The sequence below is a fragment of the Heloderma suspectum genome, chromosome 2, assembly GCF_057233095.1.
Source record: "Heloderma suspectum isolate Gila_16-S chromosome 2, 16-S_ref, whole genome shotgun sequence".
Taxonomy (NCBI): domain Eukaryota; kingdom Metazoa; phylum Chordata; class Lepidosauria; order Squamata; family Helodermatidae; genus Heloderma; species Heloderma suspectum.
Window position 1 is genome coordinate 235,352,246 of NC_139459.1, and position 20,573 is coordinate 235,372,818.

General features: G+C 45.4%; 1 protein-coding gene across 3 annotated transcripts in view; it reads right to left on the minus strand.

Moving 5' to 3' along the window:
• Nucleotides 1–20,573, minus strand: part of ATP10B (ATPase phospholipid transporting 10B (putative)) — a 249,416-nt gene that overhangs the window by 43,143 nt on the left and 185,700 nt on the right. For all 3 annotated transcript variants that reach the window (XM_084838609.1, XM_084838610.1, XM_084838611.1), the window contains 4 exons: nt 9,884–10,015; nt 6,056–6,183; nt 3,013–3,265; nt 1,511–1,743 (listed from right to left, as the gene is read on the minus strand). In XM_084838609.1, coding sequence (XP_084694735.1) covers nt 1,511–1,743; nt 3,013–3,265; nt 6,056–6,183; nt 9,884–10,015 — 746 coding nt within the window. The remainder of the gene's footprint in view (nt 1–1,510; nt 1,744–3,012; nt 3,266–6,055; nt 6,184–9,883; nt 10,016–20,573) is intronic.

Genomic DNA, 20,573 nt, shown 5'->3' on the forward strand with positions numbered 1-20,573 from the left:
AGGAGTACCAGAACACCTTACCTGTCTCCTGAGAAACCTGTACGAGGGTCAAGAAGCAACAGTAAGAACCAGACATGGAACAACTGAGTGGTTCAAAATTGGGAAAGGAGTACGACAAGGCTGCATATTGTCGCCCTGCTTATTTAACTTATATGCAGAGTACATCATGAGAAATGCCAGGTTGGATGAGTCACAGGTCGGAATTAAGATTGCCGGGAGAATTATCAACAACCTCAGATATGCAGACGATACCACCCTAATGGCAGAAAGTGAAGAAGATCTAAAGAGCCTCTTGTTGAGGGTGAAAGGGGAGAGTGCAAAAGCTGGTTTGAAACTCAACATTAACAAAACTAAGATCATGGTATCTGGCCCCATCACTTCCTGGCATATAGAAGGGGAAGAAATGGAAGCAGTGACAGATTTTATTTTCTTGGGCTCCAAGATCACCGCAGACGGTGACTGTAGCCATGAAATTAAAAGACGCTTGCTCCTTGGGAGCTATGGCAAACCTAGACAGCATAGTAAGAAGCAGAGACATCACCTTGCTGACAAAGGTTTGTATAATCAAAGCTATGGTTTTCCCAGTAGCAATGTATGGCTGTGAGAGCTGGACTATAAGGAAGTCTGAACGCCGAAGAATTGATGCTTTTGAACTGTGGTGCTGGAGAAGACTCTTACGACTCTGGACTGCAAGGAGGTCAAATCAGTCCATCCTAAAGGAAATCAATCCTGACTGCTCATTGGAAGGACAGATACTGAAGCTGAAGCTCCAATATTTTGGCCACCTAATGTGAAGAGAAAAGTCCCTGGAAAAGACCCTGATGCTGGGAAAGATTGAAGGCAGAAAGAGATGGGGACGGCAGTGGATGAGATGGCTAGATAGCATCACTGATGCAATGAATATGGACTTGAGCACACTCCGGGAGAGAGCGCAGGACAGGAAGGCCTGGCGTGCTATGGTCCATGGGGTCACGAAGAGTCGGACATGACTGAACAACTGAACAACAAAAACAAATATACACACACACACACACACACACATATATATATATATATATATATATATATATATATATATATATATAAAGCCAGAGCTTAATTTGCACTGCAGCTCTCTGGAGCTCAGCCCAGAAACATGTTTCAGGGTTAAGTCTAAGCCTCCAACATATTCACAATAGCAAAAACTGAACATGACTATCCCTCACCCATGGTTCATGATCAGCTAGCTCTCTCTTTTCATGTTTTTGCATGGCATAAGAGGACAACAGTGGGCAATGAGGGAATGGAAGTCAGGGATAATTTGTCTCACACCTTGCATATTATTGGGCTCAAAGGGGGCCTCCAATGGCAGCATTCTAGACATATCTGTAGGATCTCAGCTCAATCGTTGCCTGGGACCTCTGGCAACCACTCTGCAGTCCTGTATTTTGCCCTACTTCCTGCAGTAGACCATTGTTCACCCTCACTCCCCAAAACCATATCCAGGAGAGAGGAGAGTGGGCTTACTCACCATGGTGCTGCTAAAGGCCAAGTGAGATGGAGAGCTTCCCCAGGGACCCAGAGATGTCTTTCTTGCATGCCTTTGAAAAGGAGCCCGAGCACTCTGACACCTCCTCAAGGGCTTAGCAGTGTGTGTCTGTGTCAGAGTGACTGATTCTCCACCTTTGTTTGGAGGGAGACTCAAATGTTTTGCCCGGTCTTCACTATCTGAATCCTGTTCCTTGTAGGTTTCCAGTCGCTTGGCTGTAAGACATAAAACAGAGATGCGTGTTCTCCTTTTCGGTCAAAAAAGTGAACAGTCTCTCCCCAAAATCTGTCTCCACAGCTTCATGTAGTTCAGGGGTGGGCAACTTGTGGGCTTTCAGATGTTTTGGCCTACAACTCCCATCAATCCTCTGCCGGTCGGTGTCGACAATACTGTGCTTAGATGGACCAATGCTCTGACTCAGTGTAAGGCACCTTCCTATGCTCCTCTTGGCTATGTGGGCTAGGGCTGATGGGCATTGTAAGCCAACAACAGCTGGAGGGCCACAACTGGCCCATTCCTGATGTAGATGTTAAACTAAAGGGGCAACAGCTTTGCATGCTCCCCACACAATATGAGAGTGAAAACAAAGGGACATGGACAGGACATCCTGGAGGGTTCTATGGCCATGACCCTGTCCTCACCATTGGCGGGTGGAAGACAAGCACAGTACGTAGGAGCAGCCCACAAACACAGTCCCTCCCCGCAAAATGGTCACTGGGTTGGACCAGGCCAACATACACCAACCTAAGCATCTCTGCCCACCTCCACAAGAGATCTGGCAACCCAGGCCAGCACCTAGACTTGCCTGGCCACCCTCTCCACGCATGCTCTTCAGTTTTGGCTGGGAGCAGAGCTATGGCCCACACAGTCCAACAAGCCTCCTCACGCCCCCAGCTATTACCCTGATTGGGATTGCTGTCCCGGTGTTGCTAATCTTCTAGTAGCAATCTTTCCGCAGCAGCCCAGGTGATCAGTTGGGCTGTGGGGAAAAGGGGGTGAGGCTCCTGCAGGCTGCAGGGAGAGCAGCAGAGGCTGCATGTGGAACAGGGGAGAAGGGGATTTTCCCCAATTCCCCCCTTCCCCTGTGGACCCCTATATGCCTTGAAGTATCTGTGTGGTTCCCAGAGGCTGTCACTGAGCAGCAATGGGGAGTTGGGGTGAACTGAGTCACAAAGAGTTCAGGTTCCTGGAGTCCCCCTCTGCTGCTGGATGTCTGCACTGGATGGCCCAGTCTCCCTGCTTGCACACAGGTAGGTAGGCACACAGACCCTTCAAATGGCCTGGTTGTGCAGTCTGCCTCCCCACTCCCACATGGACTATGACTGTTGCAGGACACAAGTGAAGCTGCCCACTGATTTTCTCCATATCTAGAAGTACTAAACATGGCTTTAAAAGGGAAAGGAAGCTCCTATGTCCCCTGCCTTCTATAGCAGCTTCCACATTCAGTCCAACTCAATTTTATAGAGCCAGTGCACACATCTTACTGTTTTCCTGATGTGAAAATTCTTTCCCGTTAATGGTACACCGCCGAAACACCATCTTATTCTCCGTCAGTGTCCCTGTTTTGTCAGAGAAAATGTACCGGATTTGTCCTAGGTCTTCGGTGATATTTAGCGATCGGCACTGTATGGGCAAATCCTGCTCTTCATTATACAGGTCGATATCATTGTGAATGAGGAAGGCTTGACCCAACTTGACTAGTTCGATAGATACGTAGAGGGAAAGTGGGATCAAAATCTGAAAGAGGACATTTCCCAGAATGTTAGAATTTCTGTGGCAGGGTAACTTCTTTTTCTACATTCAGCAGCAGCCAGATTTCGTGCTGACTGCTGTCTTCACAGAGGCAGTTTTCCCCCCTAAGAATAATAGGAAAAGTTAACAGCACAGAATGTCTCCTTGTTGTTAGGGATGCTAAAGAAATCCTCAGTGGAATCAAATGAGCTTAGATTTCTGTGAATCTGACATGTGGATTCCGCAGCTGACTGGCTTTTCTCAAGTTGCACGGATTCCGTGGACTTGTGGAATCCGTGTTGTGGATTTGTTTTTTCTGGAATTTTACACAAATTTAGTTGTAGAAAAATATGTAAAACAAAAAAACCCAGCCGAAAATGCGCATTTCCCCCATAAGCTAAAGCATGAAAATGCGCATTTTAGGGAGATTTGTGCATTGGGGGGGGACATGCGCATTTTCGCAAGCACAAATGTGGATTTGTGCAAATCCAAAGTTGTGCAAATTTGGGAAATTGGGAAAATCCAATTCTGTCAATGAGCGGATGATGGAACAAAAGGCACCTAACAATTCGTGAAATGCAGAAGGAATGGATTTCATAAAATCCATTTTTCCATACTTCTTGTGGTGATTGTAGTGATTGTGCTGCTGAAGCCTTTGGACCTGCAGACTTGAGTGAAACAGAACCAAAGAGAAGAGTGTTATTTGGGCACTGACGTGAGTTGGGACTGAGAACCAAACAATTTTCATGCCATATGTGGGGAGCAATATACTACTAGCAGCTTCATATTGTAGGATATGGACGTACAACTGTACACTGGAAGTCAGCTGATGTAGCAAGAAAAACTCTTCACGCATATAGCTACCCAGACTCTGAGATCATCATCTGAGGCACATTTCCAGGTTCCTCCACCAGGTAATGGCACCTTGGCTGTGGAAGAGCCTCCTGAGGGAGAGCTGACTAGCGCCAAACTTAGGGCACAATCTTGTGTTTGTTAAGACAGAAAATTGGGGGAGGGGAGGCCATTAACATCATGGAAGCAGTGATCCCGGTGGCTTTGGGGTTGCTGGGGGAGGCTAGAGCCTTCTCATCCTGCAATGATCCCATCACCCTGTGTGTGCAGTCATGCAGCACCCAGCTCACCACCCAGCATGGCATGCATCCCTAAGGGCTGAAAAAGTGGGCCATCCTTGCACTAGCAGAAATGTTCCACTGGATCAGAAGCATTCCAGGAACAGAAGGAGCCCGTCCGCCTGTGGGAGGCAGATGGTGCATCCAGCTCTTTGCATGTATCAGTTATCAAAAACAAAGTATTTATTTCCCCACCCCTTCCCTCCCTCAGTTATTTTTGGCTGGACACAACTGCATTTCTCACGTAAAGTATGGCTTCCCTTTGGAATGCTACAAACAGCTCAGAAACAGGTATATTTCATTCATATTGATGAAATCCATTTTGTTTACATGCTGACAGCTGCCACAATGAAAGTGGAAACTAAATATATTTTTCTTATTTCATACATGGGTCTCATGTACCTCTATTTGGACATATCTCAATCCTAATTTATCTTCTTTTCCCACACCAATACTGATATTATTAAGTTATGATGTACCATGAAAAAAAAGAGTAACATTGTTTTGTTACTCTCAGCTAGCTTGGTTGAGATATCAATTAGGAGAAAAGATCAAAAGGAGGACAGGGCTCTTCTGCCTTTAAAAGTGGGTGTAGAAGAAGGCATTTCTGAAGATGCAGCTTCTCACGCAAAGCTGAGAAAGCTGAGAAAAGTTGTACCCATTGAATTTCCCTCTTTTCTAGTACGCAACAATGAATGGTCCAGCGGGCGCAAGTTCTCCTTTCCATCTAGTCTCCTTTAGATACCAAGGAGAATTTTATTTCTGAGTAGTGAGCAGAACAGTTTGAAAATTAACATTGTTGTGTTCCATAAGGATGCCTAAGGAATTCAGTTTTTGAGAATTCCGCTAGAAACTATCTGTCTAAAAAACTGACCTGATCGCTACCTCCTGGACTAACATGCAAACTGGAACACAGTGATGCTTTGGATTTCACACTTCTCCAAATGTTGTGGTGCAGTTCGTGGCTCAAAAACATGTCAACATGCATTTAAAATGCATGTGTTAAGATAAAATGTGTCCAGAAATGCATATTCTGAGAAAAAAATATTTTCAAAATTACATATTTAAATAATACCACATTTTATAAGACTTTTGCATGTTCAAAGCACTTCATAGAATCACTGCAGTGATTTGTACAACAATCCAGTGAGATGAGCCAGTATTTTTCTCCTCATGTTGCAGAAGGGCAGGTGGGTAGAGAGCGAGGCAGAAAGAGAGAGAGAGGGCTGGTTCGGATGATCACTGTAGCCTACTGTGGCTTATTTAAGCCATGGTGGGTTGAGGCACATGCCAGTGGCCATTTTGAATATTCAACCCCTGATGGGGGGTTGCTATAGTATGCCGTGTCATCCGAACTTGGGCAGCAAAGGTTGTTGGAGGGGGAAAACGACCCTCAGATAAACTACGGTCTGTGAAACCAGTCACACAGTGAAAGAGAGATGCTTGCCCAAGGTCACCTAATGAGTTCACAGTTGAGATGACATGTGAATTGTGGCTCACACCTGACACTTGTATCCATGATGCTACATCATTGTTCAGTTTACTCAGTTTACATCTTGATCTTTTCTATCTTTACTTGGAATCCCCCTAATTTCAGTGGGATTTAATCCTGAGTCAGCATACAGCCTTAAACCTGTTTTCTCATTTAAAATAAATATTTTCCTACCTGTAAAAGGATTATCATTGTCAGGAACATGTAGAAACCCGCAAGAGCTGGAGCAAGATAGTTGCCATTTACATCTGGGATGACATACAAGGGATATTCTAAAAGATTCTGATTCCAAATGCCATGACCTGCATAAAAATGCAAGCTACTTTAGAATAATAAACTCAGAAAAACACATGCTGGGGCAAGGGAGATTATTCAACATATTGCCTTTTAAGAAGAAACACAAACTCTACCTGTAACCACATTGAAGTAAAACACTAACACACACAAAGCTGGACTATTATAGTTTAATGTGGGTTTTTGTTGTTGTTTGTTTCTTTGTTATGGGGATCTTCTTCTAGGCTCCTTCTTGGACTATTTGCTCTTGTAATTGAAACCATTTATTCCACTTCAAGCACAAAGATGTGTTGCTGGCTTACAAGCTATTTATTTAATTTATATCCTGCCTTTCTGCCAAAAGATGATGCTCAAGGAGACTAACATTAAAACCCAGAAGAAAAACAAATTCTTAATTAAAACATAACATAAAAACAAATACATTAAAAACACAATTTGAAAAATACAAGAATAAAAGAAAAAAACAGCACCAACCAATTACCGCCCCCCTCCAGCAACAGATCAATTTATATGCAAGGGCCTGCCTGAATAAAAATGCCTTTGCCTGCTGGTGGAGAGGGGACCAACCTAGGGCTTCTTCACATGGAGCTTTTATCCTGCTATTAAGATTGCTCACGCATGGAAGTTTACGGGTCCTTTTCATGATGTTGTCAACCTCCAGGGCACATCCAGAGGTATTTCCTGGTTATTCCATCTCAAAAAGATCCAGAAATGAACTATTTAAGTCGGATTGTTATGCTATTAAAACAGCTACTAGATGGCGCTGTTTCATTGATCTCTATGAAACCTTGAAAATTAAAAGCTTCCCCTCTCAGCAATCATGTGGTCTCTGTTTGGGAGCCCACTGTAAATGCATAAAGACTCCACAATGGGAGGGCTGTGTGTTTTTTCTTTAGTGTAAAGGCAGCCCCTGTCTCTCTCAGCAGGAAGTTCCAGAGCCTGGAGTGGCCACCGAAAAGGTTGCTCCCAGTTATCATCAGATGAATAGTATAAAATATCCTTGTTGTTTTAAGATGTTCAAAGAAATCAGTACAAGAAACTGCATTTTGTATGAAATTAACAAAAGATTTATATGTGAAACACGTGAAAGGGCTTTCTCCTGTGCGGCCCCCAAACTATGGAAAGTGCTCTTTCAAAAACTACGACTGTCCCCAACTCTCTTGGCCTTTAGAAAGGGTATAAAGATGCATCTTTTTAATTTGGCCCTTCAAAATGTATAGTTTTTAATGTTTTTACAGTTCTAGTGCTCTTGTTTTTATAGTTTTAAGGTTTTATTATTTTAAATTGTTGTACACTGCCTTGACAGCTTTTTAGCGAATAAGGCAGGAATATAAATGTCAATAATAAAGAAATAAATAATAAGTAACTAATATATAGACATATAGCTTGCTTTTTGACCAAAGTCCTCAAAGCAAGTCACAACAAATACAATAAAATATTTTTAAATTAAAATACAACATTAACCCCATCTCCCAATAAACAATATCAACATTAAAAAAATTGAAAGGAAAGGCAAAAACTTGCCTTTCTTTTCAATTTTAGAACCCAAAGGCATGTAAAAAAAAAAAGTTCTGATGAATTTCTAATGGGATGGAGTTCCACAGTTTAAATAAGCACTGATGCAAGTCTGTTTAACAAATGTGATCTGCTTTTGCTGAACTATTTTCTTTCTTTCTCTCTCTGGCAAATGAACATTCCCCACTCCACAAAACTCATCAAGCTGCATTCCTGTTTAAGCCAAGAAACTCATTTTGACTTGAAGTACAAAAGTTTAAAAAATAATGAAATCTGAGCTGAAGAGGATTCTTCACTTCTGGGGCCTTCGGTCCTTTTTGCTTGGTTAATTTAATGGCTTACTGCCATGTCATGCCACATTCCTCCAGGGCTCTCTCTACTAGGAAAAGGAAACGTAATATGAAACCTTTCAGCGTAGCGTTTTGCAACTCACTTGTGCATTGCCACTTAGAAATCGGGACACCATTATAGGACCCTTAACATTCTCTGCCAAATATTTATTTGTGGAATGCTCAGTAGGGTTGTTTTTATTAGAGTTTGACATTCCTGCAAATCTTGGTCATATTAAGGCAGGATCACTGCAATTGCTAGGAAGCAGTCCTTTCCCCTGCTACATATTGAAAGTGATTGGTTGTTGCAGTAGCAATCTAGGGTGGCCCACAACAACTATTTATTCACCTAAGCAGTGAAGTTTGTGTCTCGATCCAAATCTCTACTCAGGTTGAATGCTTTTTTATCTCAGTGGTTTTCAAGCTGTCTTCTGGGGGTTCCTCAGAAGCTTATTGGGGTTATTAAACAAAAAGATCAGTGATGGTGGACAAACTCACCTGCAAGACAACTTGTTTCACACTACTACACTTTCCCTGCAATTTGCAGCCAGAGGGAGGTGTGGATGCATTGCAGGGTGCACTCTCAGTACATGTTGGAATAACGGAGAGCCCCAACAGGCCTAGCCGGTGCCCCATATAAAGGGAGTGCATGCCCTAACCTAGAATATGCCCCAGAATCCTTTGCAAAGCACATCAGTCCCATGGCAGACATGCAGGAGTTTCCCTTTATTATTTATTTACAACATTTGTACACTGCTCCCCATCTAAAACAGGTTCTGGAACATGAAAAGAACAATAGTAAAAGATTTAAAAAGTTAAAACACCATATTAAAATTATTGAAAACAGAATGCCAAAAAAAAACATGGCTGGCTGGTCATTTATGGAATGCTTCCTGGAACAGAACTGTTTTCAGGAGGCACCGAAAACAACACAATGTTGGCACCTGCCTGACCTCCAGAAGCAGGGAGTTCCAAAGAAAGGGGGCCACCACACTGAAGGCTCTTCTCTGGGTGGACTCCAATCGGACCACAGGTCCATGTGGAACGACCAGGAGCATGCCCTCTGATGACCTCAGTCACTGGGCAGGTTGGTAAGGGAGAAAGCGCTCTCTCAGGTATCCTGGTCCCAAGTTGTTTAGGGGTTTGTACACTAGTACAAAAACCTTAAATCTGGCCCAGTAGCAAATGGGCAGCATTAGACAAGTCAGTGTTGAAAGTCTGAACAGCCTCTATTTTCAGTACGATGCTTTTCTGAAGTCACCGCCTTATTAAAGAGCTGGTCAGCTCCTCGGAATCAGACAGTTGATCCTATTCAGCTGAAATATATTTGACAGGGATCCAAAGAACTACTTTAGGCATGCCAAAGGACATGGGCAGCCACGCTGGGATTAAAACAACAACAATAACTCCGCCCACTTTTCAACAGCAAATACCCCCATACCATAACAAAAATCTGTTTTTGCAAGTTCTCTCAATTTCAACATTGAAATTTGTGGGCCAAAAGAGACGTTTGAACTGCTTTTGAAAATGTGGGGAAGATTTGAAACAATTTGTGGTGTAGCATATGGGTCAGCTGTTCAAAGAAAGAAGGTGTAAAAACCAGTTAAAATGTGCACACACACACATGAACGCTCGAGTGCACACACACACACACACACGCGCGGATGGCAAAGGCTCTTTTTTTTTTTTAAGCCACTCCCATATAAAGAAAGGTCTATTGGTTGTTTAGATGCCCAAAGTGGATCATATTCAGATTAACAACAACAAGAACCCCTATAAAAGTCAGTTAAAATGCACCACTATGGCAAATGCCTTTTGAATAATGAAGATAGGGTTTTGTTTTTTTTTTACCATTATTCCATACCTAGTGCTCCAATAAGACACATGATGAACAGCAGCCCGACACAAAAGAATATGTCCACGTTCATCCGTTGCTCTATTTTACTGCGTTTATAACGAGGACCTCTGTTATTTAACATGGCTTTGGTTTCATGGCCTTAAAGACACACACAAAAGGAATGAAGAGTCATATAAATTTAATATCTCAGAGATTGCTGGGAGCTAAATTTTAGACGTATTCATGTATATACACTGCTTGGCTTCCCTATATTCATTCTCTCATCATATATTTCAAAGCAGTTTTAGGAAGACACTTTTAAAGAACAGGCATGCACAAGAGCTTGATTTGCAATGTTTTGGAGAGTATGTCAGCTTTAGAAACATTGGAAGGAAATACATCTCAGAGCTTGGTCTCAAAAGACTTGCATTGGAGGTGGCTAATAAAACGGAAGACAACACCTCTAAAAACATGAAACTCTTGCTCAAATGAAGACACAAATTCTGGCAAAACCACACATAATCTTACATATAAGGCAAGCCGAGAAGGAATTTTAGGACCAAAATTTCTAAAGGTATAAAAACTAATCACCAGAATAATTTTTAAATATATCAGATACATGAAACCAACCAGAATGGTAGTAAGACTTTTAGCTGGCAGGGGTGAAAAAGGACCATGCAAAGAAGACAGGGACATTGCCAATGGAGGCTGGTGTATCTGATTTTGGTGGGGTTATGAATCCATTCTAGGTTTTAGTCAAAACCAGCCAGAACTCTAAAGGAGCTATCCAAAGTGCTGAAACTATTTTGGGGGATATGGTTCAGCACCTAAACCCAGAATGAATTCACAGCCCCTCTGAAATCATAGCCACCAGCCTTCACTGGACATTGCAGAGATGGTGAATGAAAATAAGAACATATGAACATAAGAAGATCCCTACTGGATCAGACCAAGGGTCCATCTGGTCCAGCATTCTGTTCACACAGTGGCCAACCAGCTGTCAACCAGGAACCCACAAGCAGGGCATGAGCGCAACAGTACCCTCCTGCCCATGTTCCCCAGCAACTGATGTACATAGGCTCACTGCCCTTGGTACTGGAGGTAGCACATAGCCATCAGGACTAGTAGCCAAATGCAAATGTGTCTGCTTGAAATACAGCAGCACCAAGCGGAGGAAGACATGGCCCCTTCAAGGTTGCCTGGACTTAAGCTGGGACTCAAACACTGCCTCCTCAAGCATTCGCCGTTTGAGGTCACCTGGCTTGCCAGCCTCATTATCTTCAGCTGCAAATGACAGCTTCACACAGTGCAGGACTGGCCATGGTAAGAATATTTTTCTGGGGGAATTGTGGGGGGGGGATGCAAGCAGAGTTGGGGAGTTGAGGAGGTAGGAAGGAATTGGGCTGCTTGAACATTCAGGTCAAACACTCAAATAGCCCAACTGATTTTGGGGCCAAGCAGGTGGGTAAAACAAGCACCTGAGTAAGCTTAGCAGTCATGGGATAAGGGGACAGGTACTATCAGTCAGTAATTTGGTTAAAAACTGGAAGAAGAGAATAAGAATACACTGGCAATTTGTGCACTGCTATCTTCTTTAGAAGTCTGTGGTGAGGCTGCTGTGCCCAACTTATAAAAATCTCTCCCCAGGGAGACGCACCTGCAGCCTATCCTGATATCTTTACTGCAGGAGAGAGTGACATGTGGCCTGCATGCAGCCTCTACAACCCCTGCTGTGGCCCCTGTCAATTCCCGCTGCCCCCCAAAATTTTCTGCAGTGGCAAAAAGAAGCATCCATTTGCCACTAGGGAGTAGCAAATAGGTCAAAATTTGCTTGTTCTCAAGCTAAATTCAACCTATCACTCTGTAGAGTCTACAGAGCAATACAAGTGTCAACTTCAGCTTGAGAACAAGTTACATTTTACCTACTTACCTCTTGATAGTGGTCTGTCACCAAATTTTTGGCAGCAAACCGCCAATGTTTTTGGCCTCTGCCACCCCGTGGAATTCCATGGGGTGGCAGCTCGAGTACAGCCTGGGGAGGGATCTGGGGAAGGGGCAAAAAGGCCCCAGACCCCAAAAGTTGCCCACCCCTGCTTAGGGAGACAATGTCATCTTCTCAAGCTCTGATATATGATGGGATTTTAACTCCTGCGTGGATTCTTTCAACATTGCCTTTCATCTGTTGTCTTAATTGCAGTTTGTGGATTTATCTCTAAAGTTTGCGGAAGGGCTGTAACTCAGCGGTGGAATGCATGCTTTTCATCAATTCCAGGCTTCTCCAGGCAGAGCTGGGAAAGACTCCTGTCTGCAACTGTGGAGACCTGCTGCCACTCCATGTAGAAAATTTCGAGCTAGGTGAGCTAATCATCTGACTTGGAATATGACAGCTGCCTGTATTTCTGACTCTTCTGAGATAATGCCATCTGATGACCTCAGTGATAAGGGAGAAGGCATGCTCCTGGTGGGTTTGCATGGCCCTGTGGCCCTATTCGAGTCCACTTGGAGAAGAGCCTTCAGTGTGGTGGCCCCCTGTCTATGGAACTCCTTTCCTATGGAGGACAGGCAGGTGCCAATATGATGTAGTTTTCGGCACCTCATGAAAACATCTTTATTTCAGGAAGCCTTCTTTGACTGATTAGCCATGGCTTTTACTGGCATTCTGTTTTTAAAAATAACATTTTAAAAATATGTTTTATTCCTTTATCTTTTTATCTTTTATTGTTAGCTGCTCTGCAATCTGTTTAAATATGGTAAAAGGTGTCCCGAACCAGTCGTGTCCGACTCTATGGTGCGGTGCTCATCCCCGTTTCTAAGCCAAAGAGCCAGCGCTGTCCGAAGACGCTTCCGTGGTCATGTGGCTGGCATGACTGAACACCGAGGTGCACGGAACACTGCTACCTTTCCCGCCGAGGCGGTACCTATTTATCTACTTGCAATTTCTTGTTTTCGAACTGCTAGGTTGGCAGAAGCTGGGACGGAAGACGGGAGCTCACTCCGTCACGCAGCACTCGGGTCTCGAACTGCTGACCTGCCGACCTTCCGGTCTGCAGTTCAGCGTCTTAACCACTAAGCCACCGCAGCCCCTTGTTTAAATATGGAGTGGTATATAAATCTTGTAAATAAATGAATACATAAATATTGTTGTTCATAATTTTTTTTTTTAGTTGAATGGCACTTTTTTTTAAAAATCCCATTTTTGAAATAATGAAATAGTTTGGATTATTAGGGGAAAAAAGTTTCTTACAGAAGGAGGGCCAGGGCAGAACTTTATAAAATTATGAGCAAAATGGAGATGTTTAATAGAGAGGAATTATTTTAGATGGGTCGTAAAAGTCTTAATTTTTTAAAAATTCAGACTGCTTTTAATTGAGAGGGTAGGTTAGGTTGGCATTTGTACTTTGTGGCTCTGGCTTTTGTTTTGTTTTTTTTTTCGAACTCACAGGAGAATGGCTGGCTGAAATGAAATATTTTTAGTGGTGGTGGTGGGGGTTCCTGCTCATCAATGACTGTTTGTTAATTTCATCTTGCTCCATTGCCACAAGATGTAGTATAAAAGGATTAGACAAATACATGAAGAATGGCTATTATTAGCTGTAATAGTTAAAAGGAGTAAATCTTTTGTTAACAGAAGTTGGGGACATACTACAGAAGATAGCCGTTTCCATCATGTTCTGCTTGTATGCAGCCCATATGGCTGGCCACAATGGGAGTCAGAGTGCTCAACTTAATGGGTTCTTGATCTGGTCCAACAAGTTAACTCTTATTATTTACTTATTTATTAATTACATTTATATCCCACCTTTTTTCCTCCTTAAGGAACCCAAGGTGGTATACATAATCCTCCTCCTCCATTTTATCTTCACAACAACTCCGAGGGATTCTCGGAGGGCAGCAACAAAGGAGAGGGTGTTCTCAGTGGTGGCTCCCCATTTATGGAATAATTTCCCCGATGAGGCTGGTCTGGCGCCAACATTGTCATCTTTTCGGTGCCAGGCTAAAACTGCCCTCTGCTCTCAGGCATTTGGCAGCATATAATGAGTCTCTTGATTGTCTCTGGCTGATTGTTTTTGTTTTGTTATTGTTGTGTGTGTTATTTGTTCTATGTTGTTACATGAATGGTTTATATTTTATATAATGTATTTTAATGGTTTTTAATTTTTGTGAACCACCCAGAGAGCTTCAGCTATGGGGCGGTATAGAAATATAATGAATGAATGAATGAATGAAATGAGCCCTGTGAGGTAGGTTGGGCTGAGAGTCTGTGACTGGCCCAAAGCCACCCAGTGAGCTTCTATGGCCGAGTGGGGACTAGAACCCAGATCTCCCGACTCCCAGTCTAGCACTCTAGCCACTAAACCACACTGGCTCTCCGGCTGTTCAAAGTCCTTAGATAAGCTATAATAAGATTGCTCCCTGACACTACAACACTATGTGGGAGTTCACAGGGAGCTCCTCTGAGTGTGTTACTCAGTTGAAATACATTTGATAACTATGTTGCATTCCCCTGTAATTCAGATCACAGGAGTATTATTTGAATAAAGTGACTGGGGAGAGTGGTAAGCTTGTGAAACCTTCTGTAATCAATGTCAGTGCTGCACAGGATATATCTGCAGAGCCCCTTCATTTTGAGCCACTGTTAAATGATGCATCTCACTCCTGCAAAGCGCAGGGATTTTGTTTCAGCATCTGAAAACAGAGGAAATGTACACCTTATTCACAACAACAAATGTCTACTTGAGTCAGAAAAGACAGAGTACTTAACTGTTAGAATCTAATTAGATGGCTGACTGATTTTTAAGTACATTTGACTATTTCGCAGCAGCCCAATTGACTTAATGAGAATCTACTAGTGCACTTTCTGTGTGAACATAAAGAGAGCCCAATATGTCAGATCCAGCCGTGAGTAATTTTAATGTTATTTAGCTCTTCTCGAAGTGAATCTGAAGTACCAACAAAACAGCAGGCCAAAAAGAAACATGAACTAAATTGGACTTCGCTCCATTTTCAGTGGATGGGTGTTTGAGGGTCTAACCATGAGACATGAAAGGGAGACCAGCCTATGTTCGGCACCCCTCACTGTGATCTCGGAGTTCTTTGCTTTTCTCTTGTTTGGAGCACGGACTCTGTGATGCTATGTGAACATAGATCCAATATGCAAATGGCCAGTTTTGTAGAGGGATTTATTAGGAATTAATATTCCTAAATTGTCACTCTAGGTCCATAATATTCCTAAAAGCACAACCCTAAAGTCAAGAGTTGTCATTTAAATGGGCAAAGGAGGATTAGACATTATTCTAAATGTTCTCTTTTCTGAGTGACAGCTTGATCACAATCACAACCACAGCTACAACATCCTTTCTTGTGCAAGGCCCAAAGTGTGCAACTCACTAACATCCCACTCCTAAGAAAGTTTATTCAAAGCAAGTCTCACTGATTTCAGCAATACTTCCAAATGGAATCTGAGCTTTACCATCATGACAAAAGGCGTAGGAAAGTGAGATAAATCATCCAGGATGCCTGGTATTTTAAAGCTCTATTGTTGTTGTTGTTGTTGTTATTATTGTTATTGTTATTGTTATTATTATTGTTATTATTATTATTACCATAGTGTATTCATTTCTGTACATAAGTAGCTTCCCCAGGCAGTGCTATCTGGTACCCACATTGGATTACTAAAGGGAACAGACCATGTCCACCTTTGTTCAGTCTGTTTCTGATAGTTCATGATTACATGCTGATCAAATATTTATTGAATATATTTTTATACCACCCTTCAGTAAAAAAAATCCCAGGGTGGTTTATATAAGAAGGAAATATAAAATTAATCAAAATACAAAGAAGATATAATCCATGAGCATTTAAATGGATTAAATACTAATGGGTATTAAATACTAATGGGTATGACAGCTTCTGGTTTGCACTGTGTCTAACAGTATCACTGATGTACACTTTTATCAGGGCCTGCAGGAGAGGCTACCACCACCCCCGGGGAAGAGGCAGGCCTGCTGCTGCTGCTGGGCCTGCTGCTGCTGCCGCCGCCACTACCACCACCACCAGGCCTTCCCTATAGACTTCTGCCTGGCAGACTGCCAGTCCCTGCAGGACCAGGCCCCCAGGTACACAGCCAGCTGTGCTGCTCCACCTGCCCCTCCCTGGAGGGGCTACATAAGCTGGCTGGCTGAGATGGCCTGGGAGAGCCAGGGCCTGCAGGAAAAGCTACCACCACCGCTACTGGGGAAGAGCTGCTGCCGCCGCTGCTGCTGCCGCTGCCGCCGCTGCTGCTGCCGCTGCCGCCGCTGCTGCCGCCGCCGCTGCTGCTGCCGCTGCCGCCGCCGCCGCTGCTGCTGCCGCTGCCGCCAGGCCTTCCCTGTGGACTTCTGCCTGGCAGACTGCCAGTCCCTGCAGGACCAGGCCCCCAGGTACCGAGCCAGCTGTGCTGCTCTACCTGCCCCTCCCTGGAGGGGCTACATAAGCTGGCTGGCTGAGGTGGCCTGGGAGAGCCGGGGCCTGCAGGAGAGGCCACCATCACCACTACCGGGGAAGAGGCAGGCCTGCTGCTGCTGGGCCTGCTGCCGCTGCCGCCACCACCACCACCACCAGGCCTTCCCTGTGGACTTCTGCCTGGCAGACCGCCAGTCCCTGCAGGACCAGGCCCCCAGGTACAGAGCCATCTGTGCTGCTCCACCTGCCCCTCCCTGGAGGGGCTACATAAGCTGGCTGGCTGAGGTGGCCTGGGAGAGCCAGGGCCTGCAGGAGAGGCCACCACCACCACCGGGGAAGAGGCGTGCCTGCTGCTGCTGCCACCACCACCATCAGGCCTTCCCTGTGGACTCCGGCCTGGCATTATTTTTAAGGGGATTTTTAATTGTTTTTGTTTGTTTGTTTTTTCTAGGGGATTTTGTTGCGTTTTTAGGGGTGGGTAGCCTGCCTGATAGGCGGGAGTGAGGGGGCATGTGTCCACCTGATGGAGGCAGTGTGGGGAGTGTTGGGGGCCAGAACATACCGAGGCTGGGCAGCAGGTGCTGGCGGAGCACTAGGGGCAGGCCATGCCAGGTAAGGGGAACAAGGGAGAGATGTGTAATATCTGTCCCCTGCTCCGGGCCTGTCCAGAGCCAAAGGATGGCTGGGGGAGGCGTGACCCCATCTTCTGGCCTTCGTTTGCTGCTCTGCAATGCCAGGTCTGTTACCCAGAAAACCTCCCTCATCCATGACATGATCCTGGATGAGGGTGCAGACCTGGCATGTATTATGGAGACCTGGCTGGCCGAGGCTGCTGCTCCAACCCTTGCAGCCATGTGTCTAGCTGGATTTTCGTATGCACAGCAGCCGAGGGCTGGGGATCGGGGAGGGGGAGTGGCTGTTATCTACCGAGAGTCCTTGGTCTTCACCAGACCTCCTCTCCAAGAGACCAAGGTTGCTGAGTGCATGTACTGAAGGTTGGGCCCGAAGGGCAGTCTGGGGATTCTGCTCGTGTACCGTCCACCCCGCTGCACGACTGACTCCCTGGCCGAGGTGCTGGAGGTGGTCTCTGATGTGCGTGTACAGTCCCCGTACATTCGGAGACCATCCTTACAGGAGCACCTCGGGACTTCATGGAGACCATGGCCTCCTGGGAGCTGCACCATATTCTAACTGGGCCCACCCATGTAGCTGGTCATGCACTAGACCTTGTGTTTGTTTCTGGAGAAGCGGGGAGTGATCTGGAAGTCGGGGGTATATCCACCACCCCCTTGTCATGGTCAGATCACTATCTGGTGACATTGGACTTCTCGGTTCCACAACCCCTCCGCAGGGGTGGAGGACCCATTAAAATGGTCCGCCCCAGGCGTCTTATGGATCCAAATGGATTCCTGAACGCGCTTGGGGATTGTCTGGGGCACACCAACGGCCACTCGGTCGAGACCCTGGTGGGTGGCTGGAATGCCGCAATCACTGGGGCATTAGATCAGGTGGCTCCGAAACGCCCTCTCCCCCTGAACAGGGCTCGGACTGCACCATGGTTCAATCTGCGGTTACGAGCTCTGAAACGGGAGGTGAGACGGCTAGAGCGCCAGTGGCAGAAGTCTCGCTCCAAAGACAATCAGACACGGGCTAGAGCTGTATCTTCAGCCTATCACGTGGTGGTGAAGGCAGCAAAAAAGGACTATTATGCTGCCTCCATTGCGTCTGCAGAGTGCTGTCCCAGGAGGCTGTTCCAAGTGGTCCAGAGCCTGGTCGGTCCTGTGGCTCCGGAACCACTGGAGCATTCTAAGGCCTCCTGTGAGGCCTAAGGCACTTCACAGATAAAATTGATCAGATTAGGTGTGTTACTCTGCACGCTGTGGATACAGTTAGTGAGCAAGAGGCGGCCTGTGGCAAACCGGTTTTGTGGGATCGGTTCCAGCTTCTTCCTCCTGATGAAGTGGACAAGGTGCTTTCCTCTATAAAGCCGACCACCTACTTACTTGATCCTTGCCCATCTTGGCTCATTATGAGCTGCAGAGAGAGACTGGGTGAGGGGATCAGGGCGGTGGTGAACGCCTCCCTTGAGGAGGGAGTGATGCCATCAGCCTCAAGGAGGCAGTGATAAGACCGCTCTTAAAGAAGCCCTCCTTGGATCCTCAAGTTCTGAACAACTTTCGCCCAGTCTCAGATCTGCCATTTTTGGGCAAGGTGATTGAGCGGGTGGTGGCGGTGCAGTTGAAGGCACACTTGGAAGAAACTGATTATCTAGACCCATTTCAGCCAGGCTTCAGGCTTGGGCATGGGACAGAAACGGCCTTGGTCGCCTTGGTAGATGATATGAGGAGGGCTCTGGATAGGGGTGAATGCTCCTTCCTTGTTCTCCTTGACCTCTCAGCGGCTTTTGATACCATTGACCACGGTATCCTCCTGGACTGCCTGGAGGGGTTGGGCATTGGAGACACCATATTGCGGTGGTTCTGGTCCTTCCTCTCCGGCAGGTACCAGAGGGTAGCACTGGGAGAGGAGGTTTCAGACCCGTGGCCACTCACTTGTGGGGTGCCACAGGGTTCCATCCTCTCCCCGATGCTATTTAACATCTATGTGAAGCCACTGGGGGCTATCATCAGGAGGTTTGGGGTGCAGTGTCATCAATATGCGGATGACACGCAGCTCTACCTCTCATTCAAATCTTCACCAAGGTTGGCCGTAGAATCCCTGTCCAAATGTCTGGAGATGGTGAGTGGCTGGATGGGGAGGAATAGGCTGAAGCTGAACCCTGAGAAGACCAAGGTACTTTTAGTGGGAGACAAGAGGAGGCTAGGGGATGTTGACCTGGTGTTGAATGGGGTACGGCTACCCTTGAAAGACCAGGTCCGCAGCTTGGGGGTCATTTTGGACTCCCAGCTGTCCATGGAGGCTCAGGTGTCAGCTGTGAGCCGGACAGCGCTGTATCAACTCCATCTGATACGGCAGCTGCGCCCCTTCCTTCCCGACCATCTGCTCCCATCGGTAGTACATGCCCTGGTCTCCTCTCGTTTAGACTACTGTAATGCGCTCTATGTGGGGTTACCCTTGAAGATGGTTTGGAAGCTGCAGCTGGTACAGAATGCGGCGGCTCGCCTGATTAAAGGCAGCCGCCGGCGAGATCACATCACTCCAGTGCTGAAGGAGTTGCACTGGTTACCAGTTGTTTTCCAGGCCAAATTCAAGGTGTTGGTTTTGACCTTTAAAACCCTATATGGTTCCGGCCCAGCCTATCTTAAGGAGCACCTCCAGCAGCACCAGACAGGCCGCTTAACAAGATCAGCCTCGAATGGCCTTCTCTCTGCCCTGTCAGCCAGGACAGCTAGACTGGTGGGGACGAGGGAGAGGGCCTTTTCTGTAGTGGCCCCCACTCTGTGGAACTCCCTCCCTAGGGAACTCCGTCATGCCCCCTCTTTAATGAGCTTCCGTCGTGCATTAAAAACGTGGCTGTTCAGGCAGGCATTTAGGGTGGGTTAGGGTATTTTAGAAAATGTTTTTATTGTAGAATTTTATTGTTTTATTGTATGTTGTACATCGCCCAGAGTGGCTGGGTGACCAGCCAGATGGGCGATTAATAAAGGAAATAATAAATAAATAAATAAATTTATGTCTATAAACTACGGGAATAACTTACGATGCTATATGTAAAATGAAAATAGTAAAATAATTTACTATGTTACTATGTAATAACTATGTTATTGCATTTTATGGTTTTAAGTTTGTTTTGTGAACTGTCCAGAGAATTGCAGCTGATGGGCAGTACAGAAATGTAATAAACAAACAAACTGACGTTCCTAAAGCTATATATGACTAGTGACTTCTGGTAAGGAGCCATGTCATCCTGGCAGTGACTTGCGGGGCTCTGCAGATCCCTTTTGTCAAACAGCTGTGAAAAGGTTGAGAAACCCTCCCCCCTGCCCGGAAAATAAAGGGGAAGCCTGCAGTACCATCCGGATAAAATCTTAGAAGAACAGCTGCCTTTGCAGAGGATGCAAAGGGGCTCAAAACTAAGGTCAGTCACCGGAGATAAACACCTACTGAAACGCTGTTTTAAAACTCTTAATTAATTAAGAGAATATAAGGATGGGCGTGCTCCAATCTTAGACTAGTATTTGGAAACTTAAGCTACCAGCAAGCACCAGTTGCACAGCAAAAGCGAAAGTATGGCAGTGGTATAAATCTAACCTGAATTAAAATCAAGGAGTTGCAGACTTTTACAAAGTGAATTTAGCTCAAGAGGTCCTTTAAA